At 41.3% G+C, this 24,063-nt stretch overlaps 1 protein-coding gene across 25 annotated transcripts in view; it reads left to right on the forward strand.

Annotated features, from left to right (window-relative positions):
• Positions 1-24,063, forward strand: part of LOC125452074 (band 4.1-like protein 3) — a 271,558-nt gene that overhangs the window by 144,187 nt on the left and 103,308 nt on the right. For all 25 annotated transcript variants that reach the window (XM_048530014.2, XM_048530012.2, XM_048530009.2 and 22 more), the window contains exon 3: positions 3,195-3,404. In XM_048530014.2, coding sequence (XP_048385971.2) covers positions 3,195-3,404 — 210 coding nt within the window. The remainder of the gene's footprint in view (positions 1-3,194; positions 3,405-24,063) is intronic.

Here is a 24,063-nt window from a genome sequence, read left to right on the forward strand (position 1 = left end):
TTTTAATATGGTATCGAAGCTTATATCCATTTAGTTGATGGATATATACTCCCCTCAATATGTATCCTTGTCAGTTGCTGTCTCTTCAGCGAAAGCTGTGGTCATTTAGCAGCTCTGGTCAGAGACTGAGAAGAGTTACAGAGCACTTTGCACCTAGAAAAACCATTGTTACATTTTGAGCTGTCCATGGCAACAAATAGCATATCCACTACTGAGTGAAGATTTGTGCATAAGCAATGGCGTGTGCAGAGCTCCCTGGATCACTTCCCGGCCGACACATTATTTGTGTTTGGTCAGTGTGGAATAAAGCGGCTACGTGCTTGAATCCTGAAACTCGAGCAGATTTTTCCTTTTTGTCACGTGCTTACTTGGTCTATTGAGTAAAACCCTTGAGTTAGGGCAGTGCCAACCTGATGAAAGGTGAAATAGTTTCTCCACTGGGTGGTGACATTGTTGTTATTGAGTTCTGATCAGAATGCCGAAATTAGTTTCATTGTGAATATTGGATTATCTCTGAAACTGAAGACATAACAGACACAGATGGTTCAGAATGTATCTTGTGTCCACTTTCTGCCTAGACGCATGTTGAGGCTTAGATTAAAAATCCATTTGTTGTGAACTAGCTGCTGATGTACATTTCACCTGTCATTTCATATTTTTGTGCCCCAAAAAATCAGCATTTTAAATTAAATATGAAAATGGTTTTATTTTTGGAAATGAATGAGATAGATGAAAGGAACACATTCAGCGTGGTGCCTGTGAATTTGCAAACATGTTCAATGAAGTGTCATACAGGTAAATCCCAACTGAGGTATATGGAGAAATTGCAGATGAAGAGAAAGTTGGTTGACAAACAGCCAAGGCCTGTGTACAGAGAATGCGTGTTGCTTTGCTTTGAAGAAGGCTGAAAGTGATCAATATCAGATCTATTTTTGCTCATGAGGTATTGGATTTGAGTATTGGGAGTACAGTATTGACGTTTACTAACGCCACAATGGCATTCAGCAAACACTCTTTCTTCCCATTTTTAATAATGGCCCAAGAGTGGCAAAATAAATTGGTACAATGCCATAGTTTTTCGTATTCATTGGAAGTAGGTGGGCATTGCTGGCAAGGCTGCCATTTACTGTCCATCCCTAATTGCCCTTGGGTGATAGGCGCGGCCTCCTTGAAGTGCTGCAGTACTTGGGTGTATGGAGAGCTCCTGGATTTGATTTATGGTAGTCACGTGTACCTAAGTACAGTGAAAAGGTTCGTTTGCAGACAGTACAAGCTGATCATCGGTTGCTTAGATTGAAAGAAACACACAGGTTACACTGAACAAGAGGTGCACGAAGCAAGATCAACATTAACAAGTTCAAAGTTATTTGAAGTCCGAGTCCATTCATCAGTTTAATAGTGGCAGGGAGGAAGCTGTTCTTGAACTTGTTGGTCTGTGAGTTCAAACCTGATGGAAGAGGCTGGAGGACAACATTACCCACTGGCATTGAAGAAACAACAGGTTGATTTCTGCCTTAGAGGAGAATTTGCAGGTGGTGGGCCTCCTATGCATCTCCTACCCTCATCCTTCCAGCTGGTAGAGGTCATGGATTTGGAAGGAGTCATGATCCTTAAATACATCTTTTCGATACTACACGTACTGTTGCCACAGTGCATCAGTGGTGAATGGAGTAGATGTTTGTGGGTGTGATGCCAGTCAAGCAGGCTGCTTTGTCCTGGATGGCGTCAAGTTTCTAGAGTGTTGTTGCAACTGCCGTTATTCCAGTGAAGCAGGAAGGGTTCCAACATACCCCTGACTTATGCCTTGTACACGGTGTACTGGCTTCAGGGAGTCAGGAGGGGAGTTGCTTGCTACAGGATTCATAGCTTTTGACCTATTCTTGTAGTCGGAGTATTTATTTGGCTGTTTGGTTTCTGATCAGTGGTCAGCTCAAGATGATGATAGGGATAGATTCAGTGATGGTAATGCCTTTCAATGACATGAGAGAATGATGATAGTCATTGCTACTTTCCAATTGTTGGTCTAAACATGCGTATTGTCCAGGTACTGGTGCATTTGGACATGGACCGCTACAGCATCTGAGCACTCCTCCAGCTTAGGCACTGAACATTTGAAATCTCTCCTCACTGACATTTATCCTGCATCCTTGGCGCTGCTTGCAATTACTGTTCAATGTAGTGATGCACCGATGCATCATGCAGGAGATGGGAACATTTGGTATTAATCTGCAGGAGGTTTCTTTGCCCACTTTTGGCCTGCTGTTGTGAGAATTCATGGGGTCTTTTTGAGGCTAGATCACTGGAGCAGAGAGGGCTAGAAGAATATTCAGGATCCTGGAACAATCTGGCAGAGAAGGAAATCTTTTTGATGCACATTATATATGCTGGGTTTGAGTACAAGTTGAGTTAAATCTCTCAACCTACCTATTGTTGCTTTACAGATCCTCAGCCAATTATTGACTTTTCTCTGTTTCCTTAGCCAAGTGGAAAGATTTACTACTGTTTAGACGGATGCATGCACTAACTGAACAACCCATTAGCACTGGAGTGAAGTCTAAACCCACTTGATGTTCAGTCGTTAAATTTGTAATGAAGGAAGGTGGTGAGGTGGGACTCGACACTTCTTAAAAATTCATACTCCTGAGCATCTGCACAATCAATAGCGAACAGGAGTTTATGTATCATAAATTATGAAATGTAGAAGCTTGTAAATTGAAGGTTTGTAATTGCACAAAAAGAGAGAGGCTTATCCTCCTATTATACTGTCAGTAACAAGAGCTATCAATTTAAACGTGAGACTAAGTTAATATAGAAAGGCTGCATCTTTTAAGGGAAAAGTGGATAGAATTTGAAATACAGCAAGATGGCAAGTCATGGGGTAGAGTGGGATGGTGGAGTTAATCTTAGATTTTCTAGCAAAATACTGGAATGCACACTGTGGTCACATGGTGATCAGTATCAATGTTTGCACTTTCATGATTCTACTGAAACAACCTCTTGGGAGCAAATTTTATAATTGTTAGTATAAAATAATATGCAGTAAAATGTCACATTAAGAACTCCCTGCTGAGAGGATTACTTTAAGCAGTTAACCGTAAGCTGAAGTTAAAATTAGTTTTCTTATTGTAGTAAAGTTTTAATACTATGGAATGGAATGTGTTCTTATGAGACTAATTGTTTGAGGCTGTTATTAGATTGGTGAACGGGAGAAGGAGGCAGACGGAGCTTCTGGTAAACTTACTGTGGGTCAACAGGACGACCAGCAAGTTGAAGACGACAAACTCTCCCAGAAATCATCTTCCAGCAAGTTATCGAAATCACCTCTCAAAGTTGTAAAAAAGCCAAAGAACATGCTGTGCAAAGTAACCCTCCTGGATGGCTCGGAACATACATGTGAGGTCGAGGTAAGGAGACTGATCATGTGGTTAGTAACACAATCTGAATTCTCTGTCTTTAAGGAAGCTACACGTGGAAATGGTTAATATTTGCTGTTGTTGTTCAGGTAATTTGTTCAGACTACTTTTTAATGAGCAAGTTTCAAACATGATTATAAAAGACGACTGTCACAAACTGGTTCATGTGCAATATACAACAACTTTTAACAATTTACTTGGGGATGCTACTGTGGCACTGGGAATAATATTTTTGTGAGATTGATGACAGCTGGTGCTTTGATGGGTGCTATGTAAAATAGTAAGCCTCGAGCCAAATCTGTGAGCAATCAGTGTATTTTTTTAATGACCTTCTATGGTATTTATAAATGTGCTGAGAAGGATGATTGAGAATGGGAAATCTACAGGAGACAAATGAGACATTAAAATGTGAAAATGGCGCTGTGATATAAATGAAGTGTTCTCATTAGAGACGAAATATTTTACCACATCTATGGTAAAAAGAGCAACATTTCACAAAATGTTAACGTCATTTTCTCTCCAAATGTGCAAATTATTTAAAATAGTGCCAAGTTATGATTTTTAGTTGTTTAAACCATTGTGCATTACGGGAAGGTATATGACTTTTAACTGTGTAGCAGTAAGAGGTTTTATTTTTTAAATCCTTTTTATATCCTTGAATTAATTGAATTATTTTTATTATTCCTTCATTTTGCAATTCTGCTTCTTCCTCTTTCTTCACCACCACCAAGGTAGTTTGAAACAGTTGGTGTAAAATTCTGCCCACAACTGGCACCTCTTCCATAAAGAAACACTTAGCTGTATGGCACTGTGGACTTTAGCTATTGGTGCCCGAGTTGACGACATGATGATGAATGAGAGTGAAGGAAGCTTTGGATTCTCCCACACACCGTTCTGGATAGGAGTCATGTCACAACCAGGGAAATATCAGGATTCCAGCTAACCCTTTCAGCAGATTGGCAGAGATTCAAAAAATGTGCTGCATCTAATTCAATGAGCCATGACAGCTTCCCACATCAAAACTGAATCCTTTGTAAACATCATGGCACTTCATACAATTTTTGTACAGTGTACTTGAATTTTACTGTGTCTTTTCATGGTGTTTGAATATCTCAAGCGCTAAACAGTGTAATCACTGGTGTAATGTGGGGAAATATAGTGACCAGTTTGAAAACAGCAAGGTTCCACAAATTTCATTGAGATAAATGAAACATAATCTTTCTTGTTTAAGGATTGCATATGGCCATGACAGCAGGGGAATCATTGAGCTCATCTTCATATTGCACAGAAGTATTGCGGTGCAGAAAGTGGCCAATTTTTCATTATGCCTATACCTGCTCTGTTATCTAGTCAGACTGTATTATCTTCTGCCTTCTTCCCCATAACCCTGCATTTCATTACTCTCCAATCAAACATCCTCTTGTATGTCTCAGTTGAGCCTAGTTATCTCCATATTTCCAGACATCTCATTGCAAATCTAACTACTTGCTGAGTGCGGTGGGAGATCACCTTTGCTTCATTCGCACTGAGTTTAAACCTCTGCCATCTTGGTCATGTTTCTCATTCTTAACTTCACTCTGCTGTGCTTGTTCACGATTATGAAAATCTCAACCTGATCTCCCCTTGGCTTTCTCCTATCCAGGGGCAACAATCACAACTTCTTCAGTCTATCCGCATAGCTGATTCTCATACCTTGAACCATTCTAGTAAACTGCATCTGCAATCTCGCCAATATATTCACATCTTTCCCATAATGTGGTGCCCATAGCAGTACATAGTGGTCCGGCTAAGGTCTACCACTAGTCTTCTCCAAAGTCAACATTACCACCTTGCTCTTGTACCCGGACAGTATTATAGCCAGTGTTTCTGCAGTTTCTATCCTCACCTTATCTTTCCAAATCCTTAGATTCAACTCATTTGATCCTGGTGCCTTGTAACTTTCAGTGCCAATATTCGATCCAAGACTTGTTCCTTATTCATTTTTGATCCATTCTAGTGACAGAGTTTCCTCCTCTGTCCCCATGGCCTGGGTAGCATTGTCTTGTGTAAAGACAGGTGCAAAGTATTAATTTAATACCTCCGTTATGCCCCTGCTTGCACCTGTTAAATCCCCTTTTTGGTCTCTGGCTGCACTCCTCCTTTAAAAATTCTGTAATAATTTATACGCCTGTAGCAGACATGGACAATTCCCTTTTTATGTTAGTTTTTCCCCCCTTTATATTAGCTGTAGGAGCTTCTTACAACCACCTGAAAGGGCAGATCGAATGTTATTGTAACTTCTCATTCAAATAATGGCATTACAGTCAAGGCAGTACTCCCCTGTGCTAGATTAGGCACAAGGGTTTTTCACACGAAGCTTGAATGCTGCCTTTTTGACTCTGATGCCATTTGAAACAATGGTGACTTAAATATTCTAACCCCATTATATGTAAAATGAAACATACTGCCAATATGTTATCAAGCATCTTTAAAAAATATTTTGCATCATTTAAGCTTTCAGACTATTTGCTCTGCAGTTTTCTTTTCATTTATACAACTAACAATGCAGTTCGCTTTCTAAACTATTAGCCATTTCACGAATCCTGCTGGAGATCATAGTCTGGTTCTATGTTATTCATTAATGTTGGTGCACTGCCTAAATGTTGCAGTTATGAGGGTTGAAGGATAAAGATGACTTGTTTAAATGATGGGATTTCTGAAAGCATTTGGGAGTGTACAGCATACCAAAAGGAAGTTTTTTAAGATTAGATGCAAATGATAAAGTGATGTTCATTTGCTTTGTAAGACATTTCATTTTATTCAAGTTAATATATTTTACAGTTCTGTTAACACCATTGTTGGTGAATGGATATGAACATGGAAGATGGAATATAATGTGGAGAAGTGAAACTCTCCACTTGGGAATAAAAAAAATTTTAAATAAACATAATTATTTTTAAATGAGAGAATGAGAAATGTTGGTATTCAGGCATGTTTGGTCGTCCTTGTATGTAAATCCTAAAATTAAGGTGTTTGCTATACCTGCAAATTATTATGTTAGCCTTATTACAAAAATAACGAAGCACAATAATTTTTTTAAAAAGTCATACTGCAACTGTTGGGCTTTGGTGAGATCACAACTGAAGTACTGGTAGATAATTTATTCTCCTTACTCAAGGGAGGATATGCTGCTTTAGGAACAGCGTAAAAAAGGATTACTAGACCTGGTGGGATGAAATTGTCCTCCGAAGAGAAATTGAAAATACTAAGTTGTTATTGCCTAGATTGTGGAAGAGTGAGATGTTCTTGTTGAAACAGTTTAAAAATCTGAAGAAGTTTGGTAGTATGGATGTTCGGGAAGTGTTTCCCCTGGCTCAGAAATCTAAAACCAGAAGGTCATGTTCTTGAAATAAGGAGTCAGTCATTTAGGACTGAGTTGAAATTTTTTTTTGATTCAAAGGATTGTGAACCTTCCAGTGTTCTTTACACATAAGTACAGCCAGTTATCGACTGGGTTAAGTGAGAGATTCATAGATTTTTAGATACAAAGGGAGTTGAGAGATCTGGGAAAGGCAAGAAATGTACAGCTCAACCACATGATTGCTGAATGGTGGAGGAAAATTCAAGCAGCTGACTTGCCTACTTTTGATGGTATTTTTCTTTATGAAAGGAAACCTGACGCTCTTTTGCTACTGTGGTCTGCCCACAAGTCCCATCCAACACCGTGCAGCGGACTCTAATGTTCACTAAACGAGCTGAGCAATGATTTTAATATTTCAACACGTTAAGTAATGACCATTGAGAAACTAGTCCACTGTCATCTCCTCAAGGTAGCTGGAGAGATGTAACAACTGTGTGACCTTGTCAGCATTGTTCACATTCTAAGGATAAATCTTAAAAAAAAATTCAGATAAGACTTTGAAGTTTTGAGTGGAAGTTGTGTGGTTGAGATTTCTACTCTTCACAGTTTAACGTAATTTCTGTATTTCTGTCTGACTGAATACTTAAAATGTGGCCATTATAACCTGCATGTATCATAAATTGCAGGTGACGTGGGGTTTTGGTGTTTTGATTTGTGACTTGGCAGAAGTGAGATTGCAACCGTACAAGAATCCTTCCCCACCATTCTCTCTCAGAACTTTCAAGTAAAATAAATTAACAAGGGTCACACAGAGGTGAAGAACTTGCCTGGGTTTGTGCAGCTGGATTGCCAGAGCTCAGGCACAAGTGACTCAATGGGTATGGTTTAGATACTCTCCCTATGATGACTGTATTTAAAATTGACTCTGACTAGCTTAATGCTTTTAACTTTTATGATACTGTTATGTCATAGGCATATTGTTTCTAATTATTCTAATGCTCTCCTACCTAACTTTTGTTGTATGAAGACAAAAGCCTTGAGACTGTTTCTTCTGGGGCAGTGGCATGAGCTAATGTCTGCAGTAATAGCACTTTAGTTTTTCTTTATGCATCCTCGTTTTATTTTTCTTTTGCATTTTTAGTATCTGCAGTATTTTGTTTGTTTTTATGTGTTTACACTGCTGCTGTCTGGTCAAAATCCTCATACAACAGTACTGACCCTCCCCCAATAGTATTTTGCACCAGAAATGTCGATGGGAGAGGAGTGAAGGGTTTGAAATATCTAGCCTTTGGCCACGAATTGGCCTTGGAATAGATTGTAGGAACTTTGATTCCATTTCTTATTGTTGCTTGACCTAAGGCTGAAGTCAATGGGCTCGGTTCTGGCTCAGTGACATTCACACTAGAAATCACTTGCCACCAGCACAAACACCAATAGAGAAATGAAGATCGTAGGAACTGCCGATGCTGGAGTCTGGGATAACGAGGTGTGGAGCTGGATGAACACAGCTGGCCAGGCAGCATCGGAGGAGCAGGAAAGCTGATGTTTTGGGTCTGGACCCTTCCTCCAGACGCTTCAGACCTTGTTATCTTATAATAGAGAAATGGGGCAAAAACAAAGTTGCTGGGAAAGCTTATCAGGTCTGGCAGCATCTGTGGAGGAGAAAACAGTCAACGTTTTGGGCCCGGTGACCCTTCCTCAGAACAGGAAGGGTCTGAGGGTTCTGAAGAAGGTCTCTGGACACGAAACGTTAACTCTGTTTTCTCCTCCACAGATGCTACCAGACCTACTGAGCTTTTCCAGCAATTTTGTTTTTGTTCCTGATTTACAGCATCTGCAGTTCTTTTGGTCTTTAATAGAGAAATGAATCTGCCTAACAATCACTGTTAGCAACGGAGGATTTTCAATATTAATTTTCAATATTAAAGCTGAACAATAAAATATGAGTTTGAATAAATATGATGCATTTGCTAGTCTTCCAGAAATTTTATTAAAACTCACGGTTCGCCCCAGCGGTAGGACAAGAATTCACATCCGTGTCCAATACACACTGTCAAATGGGCACGAGACAAAGATAGGTCACTCGCTCCACAGGGAGGAAGTAAGTAATGTGCCAGACATCTGCCTGGGCTGAGCTTGTACCAGCCCAAGCACCTAGATCTCCAACATAAGCTTTCACTATCTAAGGGTTAAGTGTTTGCTGCTTTCGCTATTCAAAAAGTTTACTCCCACTTCGCATAAGCTGGCCCATCCAATATTGGCACTTGCCTGCTCTGTACTCCAATGGGGATTTTAATGGCTATATTTTAGGCAGCAGATGAACCTTCTGCCTAAATTGATTCAGACCATCACTCATCGATGCATATTGTTACAATCCCAGTCTTGAGAATACAGAATAAGTCATTTTTAAGATCTCCCTTGATGGGCCATTATATTTCAAAGAATAAAATGTCTGGTGGAATAAAAGTTAAGAAAATAAGCAACAGGAATGCATGGATGAATTGAAACAGCTCCCAGGAGAAATTTTTGTTTTTGCAAAGTTGAAGAAAGGATCATGACTAAATAGATATACAAAGTAGGCAAGATAACGATTTTAAACCATTTATGTAAAAACTGTCTAAAAATAATTTAAACATTAATATTCAAAATTAATGTGAGGTAAATAAGAACTTAACAAACTGTATCCAAATAGAGATGTGTCTTTTTAGTGTGCTTGCTTGGACCTGAACGAGAGGTTTGCATCCTAGAGGCCATTTGCTCCAATGGCCATTTAATGGCTGCCTGTCAACCATGACTGCCCCATTTGAGTAATATCCATTCTCCAGCCTGAGGAAACTGTAACAGTGTGTGAAAACTGGTCTTTTTGGGGATGTGAAGGAGTGCTTCACTAGGTCCTATATGAAAACATTGAAGTTTTAGTGCAATTTATCATCCTGAGTTCTCCTCTCACCTGTGAAATCGGAGAGGTCTCTGAAGCAGACAGACCAGTAGGGGAGCTACATCAAAAAAAAATTGAACATACATATTGCAGAAGAGCCAGTAGGTAATGGGTAAGTAATTTTCTTGCATCTGTTATGTCTGGATATTGATTTTAACCTAAGACACTAATTACCTTTTAATGACTCAGCTGAGTCAAGTCACTTTTTATAGTGAAGGGGCTCCAGTTGTTTGTCAGATATAAGCAAGAAAAATATTTTGCTGTTCTAAATTTAAACGTCTGGGCAAAATTTAGGAAAAACATCTATTTTCTGTTTAGTTGTGTGTGTGTGTGTGTGTCTGTGGAAGGAACCCGGGCCTGTATTTGATACATCCTGCATTCTGTGGAATCGTAGAATTCCTACAGTGGGGGAGCAGGCCATTCGGCCCATTGAGTCCATGCCGACTCTCCAAAAAGCATCCCACCCGTTTTTGGATCCTCTCTAAATACCAGGTGAGGTGCCAGAGAATCAGAAAGCTGCTAATGTTGCATTATTTTAAATGGGACCTGGAAATTATGAATCAGTCAATGTAATGTCAATGGTGGGGAAGTGATTGTAAGAATTTCAAGTGACAGAATGTATCTGTACTTGAAGAGAGATGGATTAACCAGACATAGTTAGCATGGATTTGTTGAAGGAAGTTTGTGCTTGACAAATGTGGTAGAATATTTTAAGGAACCAGGAGTATTGATGGGGGTAATGCATTTGATGCCTACATGGACTGTAGTAAGCCTATTGAGTTTCCTCATGGAAGACTGATCAAGAAAGTAAGATCCCATGGGTTCTACCACAGTGACACGTTCGATTCAAAATTGTCTGAGAGGCCGGAAGCCAAGGGTGATGCTAGTGGACGGATTTCTATGACTGGAAATCTGTTTCCAGTGGGGTTCTATACAGCTAGCTGTTGGGGAACTTGCCCTTATGATGTACGATAATGGTTTGGATCTAAATGTAGGGAATATGATCAAGGTGTTTGGATGACCCAAAAATTGATAGGTGCCAAATTCTGAGGGATAGCCATAAACAGATTGCTCTGCTGGTCAGAGCAGTGGCAAGTGAAATTTAATCCAGAAAAATGTGAAGTAATACACTTGGGAAGGGGTTATGCTATTTATAATAGGACCAGGGAAATAATGAAATTCAGAGAGATATTGATGTACTTATCCACAAATTCCTGAAAATAGCAGGGCAGCTAAGTAAAGTGTTAAGGAAGGCATATAGGATACTTGCCGTTGTTAGCTGAGGCTTTGACTATAAGAGTATGGATATTATGCTGGAACTATAAATCATTGGACATGCCATAGCTAGACACTCTGGTTGGTTTAGGTCACCACATTATAGCAAGGACGTGATTGCACTAGAGAGGATGCAGAGGAGATTTATTAAGATGCTGCCTAGGCTGGATGGTCTGAGCTGTGAAGAAAGATCCCATAAGATGGGGATCCATGCCTAGGAGCAGCAAATGTTGAGAAGGGACCTCATCGATGTGCCTAAGAAATGTATAAGATTGAGAGGCAATTGGTAGATGGGAAGACGTTTATTTGTCGACTTAGAGGGGTCAGTAACCAGGGAGCACAAATTTTAAGGTAAAAGGTAGAAGTATAAAAGGAGACCTGAGATTTTTTTTTTTGCATCAGTATCTGAAGTCTGAAAGGATGGTTGAGTCAGAATCTCTTGAAACATTTTAGTTATTCACTTGCATTGGCATAGATTCCAGCATTGTGGCCCGACAGCAGGAAAATGTGCATCATGTGGTCAGATTTTGTTGGCATGATGGGCTGATTGGCCTCCTGCTGTGCTATAAATGTTTGAGCCTATCTTGCCAAAAGTAAAACACCCAGCCCTCCTTCATCAAGTTGTGACCCATGGCCCCCAAACCATGTGATTTTAACCAAACAATTTGAGGCAGGCAACTGTCTGACATAATATACGTGAGCCCTAGCACTCATTATACACAGACCTCAAATTGATAGTGTTATTGGGTGGTGCTGTGGACTGGCATCTCCAGTAATAGGATCTATCATTAACAATATAATGTAGCATTTCTATGAAAATATAATGCTAGGTTTGCTTGTTGCGAAAGCTGATTTGGTCTCTCGACTAATTTGAAGTGCTTCATTTGAGTATGTTTTTGCAACACTGTGGCTACAGTTATTTTGTACCCACACATTTTGCACTGCGTTCTTAAGGCAGACTCAAATAAGTTTCAGTCTGTTCCTGGTAATCAAGTTTTTTTTGTTCTAAAATGGAAAGCTGAATCATCTAGAGGTAACAAGATGTAGAGCTGGATGATCACACCAGGCCAAACAGCATCAGAGGAGCAGGAAGGCTGCCGTTTCGGGCTACACCCTTCTTCCATTTCTGAAGAAGGGTCTAGGCCCGAAACATCAGCCTTCCTGCTCTTCTGTTTGGCCTGCTGTGTTCATCCAGCTCTACATCTTGTTATCTCAGATTCTCCAGCATCTGCAGTTCCTACTCTCTCTCTACAGCTGAATCATCTAGTTGTTTGAATAAAGTATTGATGACAGGAAAGTAAAACCTGAATAGTAAAAAAAAATTAATCAAATGGTTCATATATGTCAAAATTATTTCTTTGTCACCATCTGTTGTTGAGAGCTTTTGAGGTCACCTCTGCCTCTGAGACCTGTAAGTATAAAGTTACGATAGTTACAGAGGCCCATAAAGCTGCTGTCTTGTTAGAGACATGACTGATGGTGTGCTTAACATGAGGGTCGGAAGTGGATTTGTTGGTTCAAAAATTCAATAATACTTTATTTCAGTAGTGTTGTAATGTAAATGGACACTTACTTTAAAAAAAAACTCTAAATCATACCTATGTCTGCGTTATATTGAAAAACTAAAGAAGGTTCTAGAAATAATACAGGATGAACTACTTGCAGTTCAATTCAGTGCTGTTCTGGCTCGTATGGAAGAAAGTACTTGTGTTGAATTTTTAGGGAAATCTAACTATGAGGTTGTTTCGCAACCAGACCCTGTTCTGGAAATTACCCAAGGAAAGAAGTATTTTATCTGTGCTGAGATTTTGCAGTGAGTGAGTTTGATTTGGGTTTCACAATGTAGAGACAGTGTTCTGACATGCTAAGTTTTTAGAAAGGCATTGCATGATTTTGACTTCTTGTTTGACTCATTGGCAAAAGAAGAAATCAAATTCTGTTTCTAATTATGTGGGGATTAACTAGTTTTCCACTTTTTTTTCCTGGTGTTTTGAGGATTTGTATTCTGAAAATCTCTCCATTTGTTTCTAACCAGCAAATAATTACAGGAATTTCGCCTCCCCGCCCCCAGTTACTGTCGGATGTTCCCTTTTGTTCAGATTTATGTTTAATTATTGTAACCTGAGAAAGAAAAGCAAACTTCTTTGGCATGTTTTCAGGTTTGCTTTGCTGATCCAGCAGCACCTGAATTGCTTCTAATTGAGGCTGGAGAATTTTTTTCTGTCTGGGTTAGTTGTATGATAGGACTGATAATATTCTTCTGGCAGGTAGCCCCTGAGATCCATTGAGAAGTTGAAAGCTTAAATCTTTTCAGAAGGATGTGGTGAACAACCACGGGACTAGCTAATGTAGTGCTCCAATGTCCTGTGTTCGATTTAAGATCTATTACGTTATCTTCCTTGTAATCTTCAGAACTAAAAGCACAAACAATTCATTGTTCACATTTGCGCATCATATTTCATTCTCAGCTATTGTGACTTGGTTCACAACATTTATTTTCCAGTTGCTTTTGGTTTCTTCAATATTTTTAAAATCATTGCTGCCAGCAAATGTTACCGTCAAGTTCACAATGGTATGAACATCTCTAATTTTATACAGCCACTCCCTACTGCCTGGCTGGCTTGGAGTACTACTTTTATCACATTATTTTGCTGTGACTCTTGAAGAGTTGCATAGTTAATAGGCAATCCTGTTCACCTATGTTACTTTGGTCGTCATGTAACTGCAGCTATTACTCTTATTTGGGAACAGTGAACCTTTTTTCTACAGTAACACCATGTAGAGCTGGATGAACACAGCAGGTCAGGCAGCATCAGAGGAGCAGGAAAGCTGACGTTTCAGGTCGGGACCCTTCCTCAGAAATTTTCCAGAAACAGTGAATCTTGTTCCGTGTGTGTTTATTTTTCCCACACAGTTTTGAATAATTAAAAAGTACAAGATTAATGTCACAAATCACTGTGGGGCAGACAGCATCCATAGAGAGACAGCAAGCTAATATTTTGGGTCTAGATGACTCTTCATAGCTGGTGAAATGTGGAGGGAACAGAATTTATGCAATAGACTGGGGGTATGGGGGTTGTGGATGTAGGATACTGTTGGAGGGGAAAAATGCTGATTGGAATGTGAGAATGGCAGAACAATGGTGTCCCTTCTGCCCAACCTGGAAAGGACAGGAACTGGGATGCAGGGAGGGGAGGGCATGATACCAAACTATAAGAAAGGCAAGAAATGGTCCACAGTTTAAAGATGTTGAGCTCAGAATTAAGCCCAGGAGGCTGTAAAGTGCTTAGTCTGAAGATGAGAAGTTGTTCCTCCACTTTGTGCTGTGCATTTTGCATTTTTTTTTCAATGGAAACGCTTTGAGATGAGATAGCAGACACATTGGCTTTGTAAACTACATAAGATGATGTTTTGCATTGTGAAAACAAACACAAATCTAAGCTGCTGATTTGGCTAATCATAGAATCTGTACAGTGTGGAAGCAGGCCATTCGGTCCATCAAGTCCACAATGACCCTCCGAAGAGCATCCATTTCCCACGGCTAACCTACACATAGCTAGACACCATAGGCAATTTAGCGTGGCCAGCCCACCTAAGACTACAGATATAACATAGCTTAGCAAGCATCGTATTTTGTTGTTAAAACGTGACTATACATTTTAATATGATTGAATGAAATGTAATCTTGTAATTTGAAGAGGATGTGTACTACATTTCTGTGGGGTGCTGGCACACCTTAGAATCTCAGCAAGGCCTTTGATAAGGTCCCATATGGTAGGCTGCTTTGGAAAGTTAGATCACGTGGAATCCAGGGAGAGCTGGCAAGCTGGATACACCATTGATTTGATGGCAGGAAGCAAGAGGGTAATGCTGGAAGGATGCTTGTCTGACTGAAGGCGTGTGCCTCGGGGTCAGTGCTGTGCCCATTACAGTTTGTTAGCTATGTTAATGATTTGGATGAGAATGTACAAGGCATGATTAGTAAGTTTGCAGATGACACTAAAATAGGCAGTATCGTGGACAGTGAGGAAGGTTAACAGAAATTGCAGCAGGATCTTGATCAGCTGGGGAAGTAGGCTGAGAAATGGCAAATGGAGTTTAATATAAATAGGTGTGAGGCATTGCATTTTTGAAAGTCAAATCAAGGTAGGAGGTTCGTAGTGAATGGTAGGGCCTTAAGGGTGCTGTGAAGTGGAACAGAGGGACCTTGGGGTTTGGGTGCACAGTTCTGTAAAGGTGGAGTTGCAAATGGACAGGGCAGTGAGGAAAGTTTTTGGCACCCAGGCCTTCATCAGTCAGAGCATTGAGTAGAGCAGTTGGGAAGTTATGTTGCAGTTGTATAGTAAGTTGGTGAGACTGCATTTGGAGTATTGTGTTCAGTTTTGGTCACCTTGCTATGGGAAGGATGCTATTAAACTGGAAAGAGTGCAGAAGAAGTTTACAAGGATGTTGCCAGGGCTCAGGGAATTGAGTTACAGGGACAGGTTGGACAAGCTAGGATGTTTATTTTCTTTAAGGCATAGGAGGCTGAGGGAGGGGGATCTTGCAGAAGTGTCTTTGATCATGTGAGGCACAGATAGGGTGAGTGCACTCAATTCCCCAAACCTGGTAAAAAGACTGAGAACTAGAGGGCATCAGTTTAAGGGAAGAGGGAACAGGATACATGAGAACAAGAGAGGCAACATTTTTACACAGAGGGTGGTATGCATATGGAATGAGCTGCCAATGGACGTGTTTAGGTGGGTACATTAACAACTTTAAAAAGGCATTCGGATAAATACTTGGATAAGAAAGGTTTAGAAGGATAAGGGCCAAGTGCAGGGAAATGGGACGAGCGTGGATTGACATTTTGGCTGGAAGGGACCAGTTTGGCCTGAACGGCCAGTCTCCATGCTGTAGGACTGACTCTTTTTAAGCACTCGTCTTTGACCCAATGTCAGAGTGTTCTGTGTTTAATTTTGTGCAGACAGTGGAGAAGCTAGAGTAGTCTTGAAACAGTTACTTGTTTCACAGTGCAACAAATGAGGTACCGTTTTACATCCAGGGGATAGACCCAATGCAAGTGCTAGACTTACTGTTTGTCAAAGAAATAGTATTTTACAGTTCACTGTTTACATTGTGTATTGTTTATTTAACTGCTTTTATTTTGATAAACCTGCCCCTTTGGAGTCTAATGTTTGTTTGGTGTATATTCAGTTTATCTTTGGAAGTGAAGGGATTTGTGTGGTAGTGCATTTGTTCTACAAGTTAGGGGAGAGTGAGGGTTTTCTGTTTCTGTTTTGTTGCTGCCAATCTAGGTATTGGCTGCAAAAGACATATCAGAAAAGTAGGGGGCATGAGCATTCCTTTATAGGTGTGACTGGTAATTCTGAACCAAAACACATTTACAATGTCAAGACTCCAAAGCCTGATGGTGCTTTCAGAAAAATCTCAGGATGTCACCAACATGTGATGCTGTAGAGTCATAGAGGTGTACAGCATGGAAATGGAGCCTTTGGCCCAACTCGTCCATACCGACTGGATATCCTAAATTAATCTGGTCCCATTTGCTAACATTTGGCCCATATCCCTCTAATCCCTTCCTGTCCATATTACCCATCCAGATGCTTTCAAATGATGTAATTGTACCAACCTCCTCCACATCAGGCAGTTTGTTCCATATATGCACCCCTCTAAAAAACAAAGTGCTCCTTGGGTCCCTTCCAAATCTTTCCCTCTCACCTTAAACCTATGCCCTCTATTTTGGACTCACCTACTCTGGGGATAAGCCCTTGGCTGTTCACCTATCTATGCCCCTTATGATTTTATAAACTTCTTTGGGGTCACCCCTTAGCTTCTGCTCCAGGCAAAGTAGCGCCAGCCCATTCAGCCTCTCCCTACAGTACAAACCCTCCAACCCTGGCAATATCCTTGTAAATTTTTTCTGAGCCCTTCCAAGTTTTGCAACATCTTCCTATGGCAGGGAGACCAGGATTGAATGCAGCATTCCAAAAGTGGCCTGACCATTGTCCGAGACAGCTGCAACGTGACCTCTCAACATCCAAACTGGATCCACTGACCAATAAAGGCAAGCATACCAAACACCGCCTTTACCATCTTGTCTACCTACAATTCCAGTTTGAAGGAACTTTTAACCTACACTCCAAGGCCTCTGTTCAGCCTCCCTAGGACCTTACCACGAAGTGTACCAGTGCCCTGGTTTGCCTTTCCAAAATGTAGCACCTCACATTTATCTAAATTAAACTTCATCTGCCACTCCCTGGCCCATTCCCATTGCCCATCTGATCAAAGTCCCGTTGTACTCTCAGATAACCATCTTCGCTGTCCACTACACCACCAATCATGATGTCATCTGAAAACTTACTAACAATTCCTCCTATGTTCACAAACAAATTATTTATATAAATGAATAGAGGCAGTAGAGCCAGCACTGATCCTTGCGGCACACTGGTCATAGACCTTCAGTACAAAACAGTACGAAACCCTCCACTACCACCCTCTTTCTTTTCCTTTTTGAGTCAATTAACTATCCAAATGGCTAGCTGTCCCAGTGATTGACCAAACGAGATGTTTAATACCTATTGCTACTGCAGTCGATATCTTGGAGGGTTTTGGGGATTTGAGATAGGAAATGATGAGGCCATTGAGGGATTTGGAAAACAAGATGAGAAATTTTAAAATATAGCAGTTGCTTAATTTGGAACCAGTGTCGGTCTGCTAGCAGATTTGATAGTTGATTGGGATTTGATGTGGCATAACCTCAAGTTTACGAACAGTTATTGGAAGGAATATCAATTCTAGTGATGACAGAAACTGTGGTCGAGGGTTTCAGAAGAGGTTGAGATGAAACAATATGCTCAAATAATATTGGAAGGTACACATATGCAGTTTAATTCATGCAGATGTTTGGCTGCTGCTGGTGAGACTTTGTAAGTAATTTACATTGAAGTAGTGTTTCCGGAACTTATCGTTTAGATACTGCTGTCTTTATCTTTGGAAATTTAACACTTTCTTGTTGCGGTTTTTAAGTACTTGTAAAAAAAATTAAAATAATCCTTTGTTTGCATTTTTAAATTGATATTGAAAGGAAACGTATTCAGTTTTAGGTGTAAGAAGGTTGTGCAAACACTGTATGTTGCTCTAATTGATTTTTGATCTCTTTGGCAGCAGTTACTATTTACCAGGGCTAATCTGGCATCCACTGCAATGTGGTATTTACATTAGTAGCACTGTGACTGTAATAGGACTAACCCGTTGCAATGCAAAGCTGCTTGGATGCTTAGAAGTTTGCATGAAAATAGCACCATATTCAAATGCCACACTGGTAATAATTCAAATGACACGTTTCCGTTTGAAACTTACTTTAACAGCAAAGTCTATTGTGCATGCACTAGTATCTCAAAGATGAGGATTAGTTATCAAGTAATCTTGTTAATTTACTTAATGCAGTAAAACAGGTCTTTTGATTGTGCCACCTACAAATTTATCTCTACACTGCTATCCCTTCGTTATATCTTTCCAGCTGGTAGGAACATAGGAAGAGGAGAAAGCCATTCAGTCCCTCAAGCCTGTTCTGCCATTCGTAGAGATTGGGACTGATATGTGGCCTAACTCCATACACTTGCCGTTTTGCCCATATCCCTAAATACCTTTGCATAACAAAAATGTGTCTCTCTTGGATTTAAAATTGGCAACTGATCAATAATCAACTGCTGCTTGTAGAAGAGAGTTCCAAACCTCTATCCTTCTTTTGCGTGTAGAAGTGCTTCCAGTATCTCTTCTGAATGGTCTGTAGCTAATTTCTGGAGAATGCTCCCTAGTCATAGAATTCCTAACCAATGGAAAAAGTTTCTCGCTATCTTTTTCTGTTAATGGAGTCATACATAATGGAGTGGATACAGACCCTTCGGTCCAACCAGTCCATGTCGAACGTAATCCCAAACTAAATTAGTCCCGCCTGCTTGTTCGTGACCCATGTCCCTCCAAACCTTTCTTATTCATGTCCTTATCCAAATGTCTTTTAAACATGGTAATTGCACCCACATCCACCACTTCTGCAATCACCTCTTAGCCTATTTTCTCTAACATTTAGAAGGTTTAATTTGTATAACCTCGCCTCATAACTTAGCCCCTGAAGTCCTGTTATCATTCTTGTAAATCTACAGTGTACTCCCTCCAAGGCCAGTATATCCCTCATCTGGTATGGTGCTCATGCACGCACAAAATATATGTTGCAGTTGTTAAAACTGATAAGTTAGAATGAATTAGTATGTATGGGTTGAACAAAAAAAAAGTAAACAGAGTAAGAGTAATGGTGATACTTAGCAGGTGAGGTAGTATCTATAGACCAGAGAAATTGAGTTAATATTTCATCTTTCACCAGAGATGCGTTTAGATTTGGTCCCCTGGTCCCATGTGGGACAGTGGACAGCAAGATTCCACCACTGACTATGATCGGTTTCAATCGTTTGCTCTAGCTAGATCATGAGCTCTTCTTGAAGGTCCTCCTTAGATGTACTTCTTCAAGTCTTCCTTGGCCAGCCCATCCTTTCAGTTCCTTTTGGCAGCATCCATTGAATTGCCATTTTGGTGGGGCATCCATCTGGAGACAAAATATATATCCAGCCAGTTTTGGTTGTCTCCATCGCTATGGCAGACGGGTGCCTCGGCTTCTTTAGCCTCTGTAGCACTTCCTTTTTGGTGGTAGTTTCTCCCCTGTAACACTCTAGAAGAGTAGAGCTGGTGGAAGACTTCCAAATTATGCAATACTTTTCTTTCTTCCATGTTTCACTGGCATAAATAGTGATCGGTGAATCCGTGTGCATCCATATTGGGTACTGGCTAACTGCTGGATCTCCTTTGCGTTTTCCAGCGGCAAACTGACAACCAAAGTGTGTGTGGTTTCATTAGAGTAGTCATGACCGCTGACCGCCCATGCACCAAAGACGTCACTACACTGCTGACCAAGACCAAAAAAATGCTCTTCACAAGCAGAGAGACAGTTACCACCTGCTGGATGGAAAACTTTGAAGGTCTCCTGAAAACAGATTCTGTTTTCCAAGCAAGTGTCCTCTACTGTCATTATGCAGCATGACACCTACCACCATTGCATTGACAGCTAAAGACCAAAGCACCTTTCACGTGATAACCAACTTGAAGGGGGAGAGCATACAAGAGATCATAGAGGGCTGTAACTGTGACCGTTGTCAAAAAGGTGCTAGGTTCAAGTGTGGTAACAAGTGAGGCATTACAGTGATCATGGGGGATTTCAGTATGCAGATGGACTGGAAAAATCGGGTCAGAAATGGGCTGCAAGAAAGGGAATTTGTGGAATGTCTACGAGATGCCTTTTTGGAGTGGCTTGTGGTGGAACCTGCGAAGGAACAGGCAAGCCTGGATTTTAGTGCTATGCAATGAGCTAGACTTGATAAGGGAGCTGAAGGTGAAAGAACCCTTAAGAGGCAGTGATCATCATATAATTGAATTTACTATGCAATTTGAGAGGGAGAAGATGAAATCTGAGGTAATGGTATTACAGCTGAATAAAGATGACTACGAAGGCATGAGGGGGAGCTGGGTAGAATTGATGGGGAGAAGAGCCTAGCAGGAAAAACAGTGGAACAGCAATGGCAGGAGTTGCTGGGAATAATTCAGGAGACAGCAAAAATACATCCCTAGGAAGAAGAAGCATGGTATGGGGACAGAGGCAACCGTGGCTGACTGACTAGGGAAGTCAGGGATAGGATAAAAGCAAAAGAGAAAGCATATAATGTGGTGAAGTGCAGTGGGAAATCAGAGGATTGGGAAGCTTACAAAGATCAAAAGAGAGCAACAAAAAAAGGAAGGAGAAGATTGAGTGTAAGCTACCCAGTAATATAAAGGAGAACTATAAGAGTGAGTATCCTTAGAAATATAAAAGGCAAACGAGAAACAAAAGTGGGCCACTGGAAAATGTTGCTGGAGAGATAGTGGGAAACAAGGAAATAGCTGAGGAACTGAATAATTCCTTTGCGTCAATCTTCATAGTAGAAGTCATAAGTAATATCCCAAAATTTCGAGAGTCAGGGGGCAGAGCTGAGTATGATGGTCATCACCAAGGAGAAGGTGCTGGAAAAACTGAATGGCCTGAAGGCGGATAAATCACCAGGACCAGATGGACTACACCGCAGAGATCTTAAGGAAATAGCAAAAGTGATGTTGGAGGCATTAGTGGTGATCTTTTTGAGGAATTGCTAGAGTCAGGGAGGGTCCTAGAAGACTGGAAAATCACTAACGTGACACCCCTGTTTAAAAAGGGAGTAAGGCAAAAGCTTGAAAATTACAGGCTGATTAGCCTAATCTCAGCTGTGGGTATGATTTTAGAGTCCACTATGATATCTGAGTACTTGGAAGTGCATGATTAAAAAGGCAAAGTCAGCATGGCTTCATCAAGGGGAGGTCATGCCTGACAAATCTGTTAGAATTCTTTGAGGAAATAATGAACAAGGTGGACCAAGGAGAGCCAATGGATATCATCTGCCTGAAGAAGGCCTTTGACAAGGTGCTACACAGAAGGCTCCGGAGTAAGATCAGGGCTCATGGTGTTAGAGGCAAGGTGCTAGCATGGATAGAGGATTGGCTGTTGGACAGAACACAGAGTGGGGATAAAAGGGTTTTTCTCAGGATGGCAGCCGGTGACAAGTGGTATTCCACAAGGGTCAGTGTTTGGGACCACAACGTTTCACTTTGCACGTTAATGAGCTAGATGAAGGAACTGTGGGCATTCTGGCTAAGTTTGCAGATGATACAAAGATAGGTGGAGGGACAGGTAGTATTGAGGAGGTGGGAAGGCTGCAGAAGGATTTGGACAGGTTGGGAGAGTGGGCCAAGAAGTGGCAGATGGAGTACAACGCGAGAAAGTGTGAGGTCATGCACTTTGGTAAGAAGAATAGAGGTATGGGCTATTTTATAAATGGGGAGAAAGTTCAGAAATGCAGAGACTTGGAAGTTCTAGTCCAAGGTTCTCTCAAGGTAAACTTGCAGGTTGGGTCAGAAGTCAGGAGGGCAAATGCAATGTTGGCATTTATTTTGAGAGGGCTTTGAATATAAAAACAGGGATGTACTTGTGTGGGTCTCTAAGGCTCTGGTCAGGCCACATTTGGAGTATGGTGCACAGTTTTGGGCCCCATATCTCAAGAAAGATGCACTGGACTTGGAGTGGATTCAGAGGAGGTTCACGGGAATTAAAAGCTTAACATACGAGGAATGTTTGAGGACTCTGAGTCTGTACTGGAGTTTAGAAGGATGAGGGGGACCTAATTGAAATTTACAGAATACTGAATGGCCTGGACAGAGGGGATGTTGGGAAGATGTTTCCGTTGGTAAGAGAGACGTGGATCTGAGGGCACAGCCTTGGAGTAAAGGGAAGACCTTTTAGAACAGAGATAAGGAGAAACTTTTTTTCATTCAGAGAGTGGTATGCAGATGGACTGGAAAAATCGGGTCGGAAATGGGCTGCAAGAAAGGGAATTTGTGGAATGTCTATGAAATTCATTGCTGCAGAAGGCTGTGGAGGTCAGGTCATTGAATTTATTTGAGACGGAAACATGTTCCTGATTGTTGAGGAAATCAAGGGTTATGGGGGCGAAAGCGGGAGAATGGGGTTGAGAGACTTCTCAGCCATGATTGAATGGTGGAGCAAACTCAATGGGCTGAATGGCCTAACTTCTGCTCCTATGTCTTAGAGGAATTCCCCTGCTGTTAGCCACAGGGAAAGTTTTTGTTACAAGAATCATCCTCGGCCACCTTTCTCCTCTGGCAGAAGAACTGCCGAGTCACAATGCAGACCCTGCCCTCTATGGGGCAGAATGGACATGATCTTTTAGATTAGATTCCCTACAGTTTGGAAACAGGCCCTTTGGCCCAACCAGTCCACACCGCCCCTTGAAGCATCCCAATCAGACCCATCCCCCTATAACCCACACACCCCGAACACTACGGGCATTTTAGCATGGCCGATCCACCTAGCCTGCACATCTTTGGACTGTGGGAGGAAACCCATGCAGACAGGGGAGAATGTGCAAACCCGACACAGACAGTCGCCCGAGGCTGGAATCGAACCCGGGTCCCTGGCGCTGTGAGGCTGCAGTGCTAACCACTGAGCTACCTTGTCTTGATACAAAAGTATCACAGAGAATAATACCAATCTTTGTGCATGGCTGTCATTGACCACACAAAGGCCTTCAATACAAGCATGAGGCATTATGGTGCATCCTTCTCTGGTTTGGCTGTTCCTAAGAGTTTAGCACAATCCTCCACAGTGATTTTCAAGCCGTGACCCTCAGTAATGGACCCATCTTGAGGAAAAATTCATGTTTAGAGAAGGATCCACTAAGCATCAAACTGACTCTCTCTTTGATTTTCCTGCTCCAATACCCCACCTCACTTCAAACAAGCTCCCTGCTGGAGTGCACTGAGCAAGTGGGAACTATTTTCACCTTCAGCATCTCGAGGCCAGGTACAAGGTCACCTCAAGCTGTGTCATTGACGAATGATAAGTAGGTCTGCAAATGTTCAAAGGCTGAGCTCCACGGCCATTTTTAACACCTTTGCTGAGGTATAAGAGCGTGGGCCTTATGCTACATGTCCATAGGCCAAAATTCTCTGTTGGTCTGCCCCCACCACGTTGCACTGTGCCTCACCAGTTATCAAAGTCCACAGCAAGATCTTTAACAATGTGGACTACTTTCCATATCTTAGGAGCCTATTGCCAGCAATGGCAGGCACTGTCCGTTAGGTTCAACGCTGTTTTCACAGTGTCCTCACAGCCTTCAATTGCCTGAGGAAGTGGGTGTTTGAAGCCAGGACTTCAAAACTGACACCTGGCTCATGGTTGGCAGAGCAGTGGTGATACCCACCCTTCATTGTGGTTTAGAGATGTGGACCATTTACAATGCTCGCATGAAAACTTAGAGAGGTAGCACCAGTGCTGTCTCTGCAAGCTCCTGCATATTCATTGGCAAGAGAGGCACATCATTGTCAGTGTTCTCACTCAGGCCGGCATCCCCAGCATAAAAGCATTGACTCTCTGATCTGTCAGCTCCACTGGGTAGGCCACA

This window comes from Stegostoma tigrinum, chromosome 5, assembly GCF_030684315.1.
Source record: "Stegostoma tigrinum isolate sSteTig4 chromosome 5, sSteTig4.hap1, whole genome shotgun sequence".
Lineage (NCBI taxonomy): Eukaryota > Metazoa > Chordata > Chondrichthyes > Orectolobiformes > Stegostomatidae > Stegostoma > Stegostoma tigrinum.